The sequence below is a fragment of the Carassius auratus genome, chromosome 21 (genome assembly GCF_003368295.1).
Source record: "Carassius auratus strain Wakin chromosome 21, ASM336829v1, whole genome shotgun sequence".
NCBI classification, from domain to species: Eukaryota; Metazoa; Chordata; class Actinopteri; order Cypriniformes; family Cyprinidae; genus Carassius; species Carassius auratus.
The window spans coordinates 1,944,516-1,955,165 of record NC_039263.1 but is presented as its reverse complement, the minus strand read 5'-3'; the positions used below and the strand labels follow the sequence as shown (position 1 = coordinate 1,955,165).

General features: G+C 37.0%; 1 protein-coding gene across 2 annotated transcripts; it reads right to left on the bottom strand.

Annotated features, from left to right (window-relative positions):
* Nucleotides 1-665: 665 nt before the first annotated feature.
* On the bottom strand, nucleotides 666-10,100 carry LOC113038197 (voltage-dependent anion-selective channel protein 1). 2 transcript variants are annotated; one of them, XM_026195455.1, is made up of 9 exons: nucleotides 9,977-10,100; nucleotides 9,275-9,413; nucleotides 8,255-8,304; nucleotides 6,420-6,572; nucleotides 6,279-6,331; nucleotides 3,128-3,355; nucleotides 1,928-2,078; nucleotides 1,319-1,376; nucleotides 666-1,082 (listed from the first exon to the last, which is right to left on the bottom strand). In XM_026195455.1, the coding sequence occupies exons 2-9, from the start codon at nucleotides 9,339-9,341 to the stop codon at nucleotides 991-993; spliced, it is 852 nt and encodes a 283-aa protein (XP_026051240.1). In that variant the 5' UTR covers nucleotides 9,342-9,413; nucleotides 9,977-10,100; the 3' UTR covers nucleotides 666-990. The 2 variants fall into 2 exon arrangements, with proteins under 2 accessions (XP_026051240.1, XP_026051241.1); XM_026195456.1 differs by having other exon boundaries at nucleotides 9,275-9,344; nucleotides 9,977-10,081.
* Between the last annotated feature and the right edge of the window lie 550 nt (nucleotides 10,101-10,650).

The following is a 10,650-nucleotide window of genomic DNA, read 5'->3' as shown; positions in this document are numbered from 1 at the left end:
TGGTTTAGATTCAGAGATAAGTTTATTTAGCTCTTCCTGTCCTATAGTTTTAAAGCACTGCTGTTATTTTTTTGGTGCAATGGATGAAACTGAAGTATGAGATGCTGTAGAATGTATACATGTGACAATATGCATCTTGCAATTGACAAAAAAATAAATAAATAGACAATGGCACAATGCAAAAGTCTTTGTGTATGCACTTCAACCTTTTAAAAAGTGAGAAAGAAACCAAACTGGACAGTCGAGTAATGTGGTCCAGGTTGAAATGTTTTATTCAACTGAAAGTACCCATACTGCTAAATATACAGTATTCTAATCCTACACTTAAAAACGGAAGACTACATCCACCAGTAGTGATCTTTTCTGCTCTCCCCAATTTGTCAGAAGCTTGTTTCCAATCTCCTTTAGTTCAGGGAAAGCTGAAAAAGTTTTGCCATTAAAGAAAACAATGTCAGTCAAGATACACGTGTGGTTTCACTCACACAGACAAGACAAAAAATATGAAATGCACCCAAAAGTCTGGGGTCTACAACTAAAGATGTGGTGGGCTGCGAGTGTTATTTTATACATACGGGTCCTTTGCTTCAAGCTTTGGTGGGGTGAAAACCACAGATCAGGAATGTTGTGGCCTAATATTAGTGTTGTCTGATGTAAAGGTCTCCGTTTCTACCCAACGCCTTCCCAAAAATTAAATATTCTGGCATGATCAACACTGTAATAAATAATATTGAGTTAGGTGAAAATGAAGCCATGTGCATTATAAATCAAGCCATTTATAACTTTTCAAATGCTCTTCTTTCATTCTCTGTGACCTAATAAATGCACAACTGTTGCTCTCTCTGAAGTAGTGAGCATCACTAATGCATTATTTGACCCGAGTATACAATAGTGCGCTTCCTTGGTCAGTGCATCTAAGAGAAACAAGGTGTGTGAGAAAAAAAAAAAAAAGAAAAGAAAATTTAAGCCAGGATTATTGCAATCCTCAGCTTCCTATGCCTCGAACTCCAGACCCAACCCCAGTTTGTGGCCACCTGTGTTAATGTTCCTCCCATCCAGAAGAGAAGAGAGGGTCAGCTTAATACCTGAACCAAGGGAAGGGGGAGAAAGTTAGACAAGAAACGATCATGTCCAAAAGAGCTTACTGAAAATGGCATATACACCACTCTTCAGAAGCTTGGCATCAGTAAGATTTAATGTTTCTGAAAGGAGTCTCTTCTGCTCATCAAGGCTGAATTTATTTTAATCAAAAATACAGAAAGAACCGTTTTATTGAGAAATATTATTGCCATTTAAAATGCTTGTTTTAACACATACTCACCAGGCTTCAAGGTCTGGGTATATCCCAGGCCGACGAGGCTAGAATTGTTCACTTTGACCTGAAGACAAACAAAACGGCACTAGAATTGAGCTGATTACATGCATTACTGCTGTTATGATTATTCATGAGATGACAACACATTACAAGTTTATTAGTGTGCATTATAATGCATGAAGAATAACCTTTATGATGTATTATAAAGGCAGGCTTTGTCTGGTGTTTCAATGCATTATATTATTGTGCATCAAGTTAAAACCACAAATAGGTACGTATTATAATGTTACACTGTAACTGTTGCTATGATTATTTATCAGATTATACAATACGTTATTGGGCAGTATGCATGCATTAAGAATACCCTTATTATGTATATGTGTTACTGCTTCCATAGGGCTTTTTTTTTTTTATTGTCATCAATTTTGGGTTCATTTCTGATTGCATTCTGCTAGGCTACATCACACTGTGAAAGCTTGAAATTTGTCAACACTGTTGTTAATTTAATTTGCACAAATATACAGTTTGGTGCCACCGGTCATCATTACACCAGAAAAATGACTGCATTGAGCAGTGAAAAATGTTGAAAAGTGGCAATGCTATCTTTAAACGTACCGAGAAGGAAGCATCAGCATCGATCTGATACTTGGCCGCGATGCCAAAGTGGGTGTTGCTGTTACCAGCGGTCCATGCCAGATTGACCGCCGTCTCCAGCTTATCGTTCACTTTTTGGTAAATGGAGCCACCAAATTCTGTTCCATCATTCCTGTGATTTGAAAACACATCAGTAAAATGATCTGAAATGCATAAACTACACAAAAATTCCTCTAGGTGACCATTAGTTTTGAACAATGAATTTCACTAAATCACATAACAGCAAAACACTGACTATACTTCGATTCCTAAGGATATTTCCATTTTAATCAAGTTTCCACGAGTCCCAGAAAACAAGACCTCATATCATTAATTTTTTATCTCAAAAGTAGGATGTTTTTTGGCAATTTTATAGATATGTAGTTTCAAATAGCAGATTTAAATTATCTAGTTTTTAACAACAGGCTTCAAGTTTTCAAGATGAAAAAATTTGGAACACAAAAATTCTATATTCTAAAACTCAAAATGCAAAATTCTTAGTCAAAATGCTAATTTCTAAAATTCTAAAACTCAAAATGCCGAAATTCAGACTGTACAGGAAAGAGGGTCTTGAAGGAGATATTTGAAGTTTAGATATTTGTATTGGGGGAAAAGACAACCATTGGGAAAGATTCTCCTTTTTTGTAGTGCATGCAACATTTAATGCCAATTTAAGACTTTCTGTTCCATCTTGAGATCTTTTTAAGGCCTTAATTTGAGGATGAGTTTATTAAGACTTCAAGACCCACATAAACCATGCATGCAGTTTAAAAATCATTTTTTGATGTTAGGGTCAGGTATTTTTATACAGAGTAGGATTGCAGCATTTTTACAAGTAAACACTAATTCAATGTTTGTCTTGCCATTTCTACCAAATCCAATATCAACAGATTTTCACGTAAGAATATAAAACTGCAATTAACTATTTAGCTAATAGACAAATCTGTTGATTAATAAAAAATAAAAAAAATGAAAAAGGCTGCAGTGCATCTGAGTGAGCCCTAAACACAACTAACTCACTCCTCAAGATCTGAGCTTCAGTGATGGGCTTTCCTGCAGCAAAGCCCTTCTCAAATCCAATCGCCAGGGAATAAACGCTTATATAAATAACCCACCTTTCTAACCTTGCGACTGCTGGAGACAGTAGCTAATGTGTCTGACGATACTGCGTTTGGTACATACACGTTTGTGTGGAGCTGGAATTCGTCAGACTTGTAGCCCACAGCGAAGTTGCTCTGAGTGACCCGGTTCCTCCCAGCCTCGAAAGTGGTCTGGTATCCGGCCAGCCAGCCCTCGAAGCCCACGACCACGGCTCCGTGCACCGCGGTGCCATTGATGTCGTAGTCCACGTCACAGCCCAGGTTGATGTGCTCATGCTGGAAGCTGCTCTTGATTTTTCCGCTCTTCTTGCTGTGGGAAGTCAGGAAAGAAGCCAGCGAAACTAAACTGAGTTTACATCAGTGCTCAGGGAGCCCGTATGCATCACCCTTAAAATTCATCATGCTCAGAATCCTTGCACACTTAGCCCAATGAGTTTTAATCAATCCGTTGGAAAAAAATTCAGTACTAACTGGTGTCTTCAAGTACATTTACATTTATTCATTTATCAGACGATTTTATCCAAAGCGACTTACAGATGAAGACAGTGGAAGCAATCAAAAACAACAAAAAGAGCAATGATATATAAGTGCTATAACAAGTCTCAGTTAGGTTAACACAGTACACGTAGCATGGGATTTTAAATAATATAATACATAAAAAGAAAACAGATAGAATAAAAAATAAAAAAAGAATAGAGCAAGCTAGTTAGAAGTCTTTACACATACACACACACACACACATACATATACAATTGCATAATAAATGAAAAGAAAATAGAATACAAAAAGATTAGAAAGGTAGTTCGATTTTTTAAAGAATAGAATTAGAACAGTGAGTGTTAAAGTTAGAGGGTCAAATAAAGATGGAAGAGATGTGTTTTAACCGATTCTTGAAGATGGCTAAGGACTCAGCTGCTCGGATTGAGCTGATTGAGTTGGGGAGGTCATTCCACCAGGAGGAACATTTAATTTAAAAGTCCGTAAAAGTGACTTTGTGCTTCTTTGGGATGGCACAATCAAGCGACGTTCACTTGCAGAACGCAAGCTTCTAGAGGCACATAAGTCTGAAGTAACAAATTTAGGTAAATGGGTGCAGAGCCAGTGGTAGTTTTGTAGGCGCACATCAATGCTTTGAATTTTAAGCGAGCAGCTATTGGAAGCCAGTGTAGACTGATAAACAGAGGTGTGACGTGTATTCTTTTTGGCTCATTAAAAATTAATCTTGCTGCCGCGTTCTGAATTAATTGTAAAGGTTTGATAGAATTGGCTGGAAGACCTGCCAAGAGAGCATTACAATAGTCCAGCCTGGACAGAACAAGAGCTTGAACAAGGAGTTGTGCAGCATGTTCCCAAAGAAAGGGCTTGATCTTCTTAAAGTTGAATAAAGCAAATCTGCAGGATCTGACAGTTTTAGCAATGTGGTCTGAGAAACTCAGCTGTTCATCAATCATAACTCCAAGGCTTCTGGCTGTTTTTAAAAGGAGTTATGGTTGATGTGCCTAACTTGATAGTGAAATTGTGATGGAACGATGGGTTTGCTGGAATCACAAGCAGCTCTGTCTTGGCAAGGTTGAGTTGAAGGTGATGGTCCATCATCCAGCAAGAAATGTCAGTTAGACAAGCTGAGATGCGAATAGCTACCGTCGGATCATCAGGATGGAATGACAGGTAGAGTTGAGTGTCATCAGCATAGCAGTGGTATGAAAAGCCATGTTTCTGAATGACAGAACCTAATGATGCCATGTAGACAGAGAAGAGAAGTGGTCCAAGAACTGAGCCCTGAGGCACCCCAGTAGTTAGATGTTGAGACTTGGACACCTCACCTCTCCAAGATACTTTGAAGGACCTATCTGATAGGTAAGACTCAAACCATTGAAGTGTTGTTCCTGAGATGCCTTTCGCCAGTAGCGTTGATAGGAGGATCTGGTGGTTAACCGTGTCAAAAGCAGCGGACAGATCAAGCAGGATAAGTACTGAAGATTTGGATTCTGTTCTTGCCAGTCTTAGAGCTTCAACAACTGAGAGCAAGGCTGTCTCAGTTGAATGTCCATTTCTGAAGCCAGATTGTGAGGACTTGCTTCTTTAAAAGAGAAAAAGTAAAGAAATATAGAGTCCATTCAATCCTGAGATATATAGGATGCAAGTTTCGGAGTGTAGACGTGATTTATACAAAACATGGGGTCGTTTTTTATTTTTCAACGTGCAAAAATTTCATCAGCTGATAGAGTGTTAATACAGCACTCGTTTAACTTGAGCTGCACGACTAATCAGAACAAAACAGCAAAAGCGATGTGGCTTACTGTGATCATCAAATCATTCACATGTGTATTTCTGAATTCTGCAGCACTGTTTTTAGTTACACATCAGCAGCTCAAGGTGTTTTCAGCGTCTCAGTTAAATGTAAATGATCCACACTCCATCTGCATCTGTTTTAACATGCATTTGCAGACTAAACATGCACCAACCTTCTTCACAAACTTCTAATGAGAGGTGCGTATCAATGAAAGATTGGGCTCCAGGCAGTTTACTGCAAAAATTGTGTTTGGAGGTTTAGCTATAAAAAGACAATACTAAGATATTAGTCCTTTTACAAAAATCATGCCATCTTTTCTATTAAATAATTGTATTTTTTTACAGTGAAATTTTACAATATTAAAATTTTGTTTTCAGCAATTCTTATATATTTTTTGTAATAACACACATACTACAAAGTAATATTTCTCTTTTTTTGTCATTTTAGTAAATAAATAATAATTATAACAATATTCATTATCAGAATTATCATCATCATCATCATCATCTTCATATAATAATCCTAAAGCAAACCACAAAATATAGGCCAAATTTTAAATCCCTACAAATATTTTAAATGGCATTAGAAAAAAATAATAATAATAATTACCATTTTTATCAGGAAAATAAAATGCTTATTTAAAATAATATTGCAGTTGTCAATAACGAGATATTTATTTTTAGTAGTTTTTCTTATTATTAAAAATAAATAATGATTATTATTATTATTGTTACTTTTGATGCTGTAAATCATAAAGCATATCATAAAATATATATATATATATATATATAAAATTGCAGTTATACAAATTGTGCCATTGTAATTTAGACTTGCAACCAAAAACATCCCTCCCTTTATACATTGCATCTTCACTGGAAATGCCAATCCAGTGGCATGGAGTATACTACTGGAGCACAGACACACTAAAGACATCACGTACCCAGTGTTCGGAGAGAAGGAGGAATCAAACGTCAACTTCAGCCCTTTAGCCAGCTGAGGAGAAGAATGCAGCATTGGTGTTCAATCACAAGAATCTGATTCATGTCTGATCCAGTGTAGCTCAGTGTTCGGGGGCCTGTACCTGGTCCTCCAGAGTGATCTCCGTGCCCAGAGTGTTGTCCGTGTTCCACTTCTCAGTGAAGGTCAGGCCGTGTTCTGCCCACTTGTACTTGGTCTCCAGTGTTCCTGCTACCTTGCTGGTCTCAGTGTTGGCCGAGCCGGAGCTCTTGAACTCCTACAGCAGCACAACAACAGAGTCACACTGCAGTTAGAATCTACAATTTTAGAATTTTCAAATTTTTTAAATGTGAATTACAAAACAGAGAGTTCCGGTCCTTGATTCTGATTGGCTGAGCCACGTTCGAAGCATAACTCTTCAAACACACACCTTTGTTTACGTTTGTGTGTTGCTCGGCAACAACTTTGTAGCAACCACAGCTGTTTCTGGGGAGCTTCATTGTTTGGTGGAAGAATACTGTTTTTATTCATATCAGTAAACTTTATATGTTGTTTTATTTTGTGAAGCGGTACTGTGTGTATTGAATAACCGTTTTATAAAAGCAGTAATCCCCGTGAAGCCGTGGTTTACAGTAAATTTATAACACCACAGCTTCTTGGGGCTTATTGCTTTTAGTATTTCTAAATTCATCATCTTGAAGCTTATTATTAAAAACTGGATACTTGCAGAACTAAACATCTGCTATTTGAAAATACACATCTATTAAAATGCCCATAACATTGTTATATTTTGTGAAATACCAAAATGTACAGAATTTGAGTACTTCAAAACTATATAAATGCATTATAATGTTATAAGTTTGCTGACAACTCCAGTTGTTTGGTCATATTTCTGGCTGTGTATGGATGACTGTGTCAGACGAGGACATCCAGCACTAAAGCACACACACTGCCCAAAATAAACATCCATGGGTCAATTAGTGCAAACATGTATGAAAAAACAGAGCACTTCCATGTCCGTGTGCTGGTCAATATCTGCCTTTGAGGCATATGATGATGTAGTTTTGGGTTATGATCTCTGCCATCATCAGTTAATCAGTATTCATGTTCTGGATTCCTGCTCTGTGCTGTTTTCTGTTGATGAACAGAACTTCACGAGCATTATTTGTAGCACTTGTCATCCCATAATCACATTGAGCTTTGGGTTTAGTCAAATATGAAACAAAGATTTCAAATTCTGCTAGTTTTCATGAAAATAAGAGCTCTAGAAAGATGCATTTTGCTAAATGTGTGCCCCAGGGTTATTACAGTTAACAAACATTAAAATGTTTAATTTTAGATAGCTGTCAAAGTAACATTTCTCATTTTTACTTTAGTATGTTTAACTTTATGTACTAAAACTGAAACACTAATGAAAAATATTAAAGGATGACAAAAATACTAAAACAACACTATATTACATGAATGTTATTTTTAGTTAACCTGTCATTAATATTTTTTATATGTTCGTGCTTACACGTACACTTAAGTTAAATCTTTTATATTAAAAAAAACTAATTGGATTAGAAACAATTATATTAAATACACAACCCGACTTATATTTGCCTATAACTTTGTGTGCGGATTACTCAAATTGTGGCTCTATTGTTAATTTTAATCTTTAATATTACAGTAATACTTCTCTGTTTAGTTTACAGCTTTAGTTGAGAGATTTTAAATTTCCTTAATCTAAACAAATCAATTTGATTCATAAAATCAGGTGTTTTATACACAAACAATTACATTAAACTATAGCCAAAAAAAAAGCTAACATTAAACATACTGGCTTTGCATATCGTCACATCAGCAGCGAGTGAAATGTTCACATCCGGACAGAAATCACGTCAAATATTTTGTCAAGTTTGGCAAAAAGATAGCGGTTTTGATTGCGTTCATGACTGAAATCCACTGGATACTTACCAATCCATTCTCTGACCTCGTTTTCAAGTCCAACTTGATAAGACCAAAACCTGCAATAACAGACAAACATCACCAACACACAAAACATTGCATTTGCATTTCATGGCAGAAGCCCATCAGTTTTATTACAGTGTGAAATAGTCTTGAGTTATTCCATGACTGCTGCATAGAGTACAACAGTCGGGTTCCTTTATATATAAAAAAAAGCAACCTTGAGTATTTCAACTTTTTTTTTTTTATAATCAGTGGAATTTCTGAAAAAAGAAAAAACAACAACAGCAATAGCAACATTACCCATGATGCTACAAAACTCTCTACCAATCAGAGAAGCGAAATAACACCAAAAGAACTCTTTAGCTCCGCCCACTGCCATAAAACACTGATGAATGATGAAATCAAGTCTCCCTGCATCTAAATCCATAATTTGCAGTAAATGTAAAGTATCATGTTCCTATATAATGTGCATAATCATCATCTTTAGAATAAATAGTTTTATATTTCTCTATTGAGATTATTTTGATTATGGGATTGTAGTGTTTTCCGATTTAAATCAATGTTTGTAACATTGTGATTGGCTTCACAGATGATTGGTTTGGATCATGTCTTAAGGCTTTCCTTTATTGGATGAATGGTATAATTCTGAAACAGAAGCTGCTGATGAAGTGGGCGGGCTATTCAATAATGACTGACTGGTCACATGACGTTTAGGCCTCTGATGATTGGCTCCTGAAATGCTTGATACATAGGCCAGCAGCAAAGTGAACAAATCACAAATGTCAATCATTCTGATTGAAAATATAAATACATCTAACAGAATTAAATGAATGAAACAATATGAGGGCTTGTTATTGATTTGATGGATAAAAGGTTTAACTTGACGTCCTCTACATATTAATGTCTCTGTGATACACACACACACATATATATATATATGCATTGTTCTTTTTTAACATTTATTTATCTGCATGCATAGGTTTGTGTGTTTATTCAGCTCTAATGTAAACCCAGATGAATTCATACCATATCCTTTGGTGAAGATGTCGCGGGCAGACTTGCCCAGGTCTACATATGTTGGAGGAATGGCCATTGTCTGCAACAGAGGTCAAGAAGGTCAGCCAGAGGTCACGCTCACGAACAGATGGAGTCCAGTCAGCAAACCCTAATCAACAACATCATATAAAAAATAACTGAATTTGATGAGGAACATACTACTGCGTTTCCAACATGTAAGAAGGTCAAATGACATTCCCCCTGCTCTCAAGTCTTCAGACAGATCGTGCATGTAGACATCCACATTATGGACGCGAACATTTCTCCGAGAAACTATATGAGTGAGCAAAACACAATGCAAATGCTGATCCAGGCGTGAATGCATGCATGAGATGAGGATCACTGCACAGAGCCCGATGGCGCAGGTTTAGGCCACCATCAGAGCAGATCGAGCACAGATCCATCTATAAAACTCATGCAATGTTGCAATATTTCGTTTCGATCAGCTGATGACAGCGTCGTACGTTTAAACAGCACTTGCACGTTTGATGAGGCTAGCAGACACTCGATGCACATTCACAGACGCGGCAAGGGCATTTAACATTCACGCATAGATGCGCTTCATCTCCGGCGCACTCTCTACAGATCACTACAGATTCTCCCGCGACGAGAGCGCGAGGCCTCGGTCCTTTAAAGTGTAATGCAGAATAAATATCTCACTTTTGTACGCACCTGTGTACAGTCGTGAGGACAGCGCAGGGCAGGGGAGAGAGACGTGCGGCAGAGGACGACGCCAGATTCACGCAAGAGCGTCACGTGCGCAAGCGACGCCACGCCTCTACGTAATAATCTTGAGCATCACCCCAGCAGATTCCACACCTCGAGATGAGATCAAACTCTATCTGGATTACTTTCTTCTTGATTAACATTAATTTTAATCATACATTTTCTTATCAATGTTTCCGTCTAAATCTAGTTTTTGTTTTTGTTTTTTTGTATCATTATTTTTAAATCGTAGTTATTATTTACTCATCACCTCGAGATGAAATTACATCTGGATATATTAAACAAGGTTTAATTTGCTTGCTCTAATTAAAAATACATAAATAAATAAATATATATATATAGTCAAGCTGTTTGATGTCACTCAGCGGGTGCAGCACTGCATTGGTCCATTAGAAGCTTAATAAAAAGCTCATCGATTTAAAAAAGTGTCCCTGCTCGAGAGGTAGCATTTTTCAAAGGTAATAAATCAAAAGGAAAACAATGCTTTAATGCTATTGATTTCAAAACTCTCACCCAGGGCTGCGTTCAGCCCAGACAAAATGGTGCAAAAGCGGTTTTTAAACGGTAAAACTGTTCTGATGACACAAGAGTTGCAACTATGACAGCTGAGAATTACATTC

Excerpts from the sequence above, each read along its gene's own strand:
- LOC113038197 (XM_026195455.1), bottom strand. The coding sequence starts at position 9,341 with ATGGCCATTCCTCCAACATATGTAGACCTGGGCAAGTCTGCCCGCGAC. Across the intron at positions 6,332-6,419 it reads AGATCACTCTGGAGGACCAG|CTGGCTAAAGGGCTGAAGTT; the intron begins GTACAGGCCCCC and ends TCTTCTCCTCAG. Across the intron at positions 2,079-3,127 it reads TTCCAGCTCCACACAAACGT|GAATGATGGAACAGAATTTG; the intron begins GTATGTACCAAA and ends TTCAAATCACAG.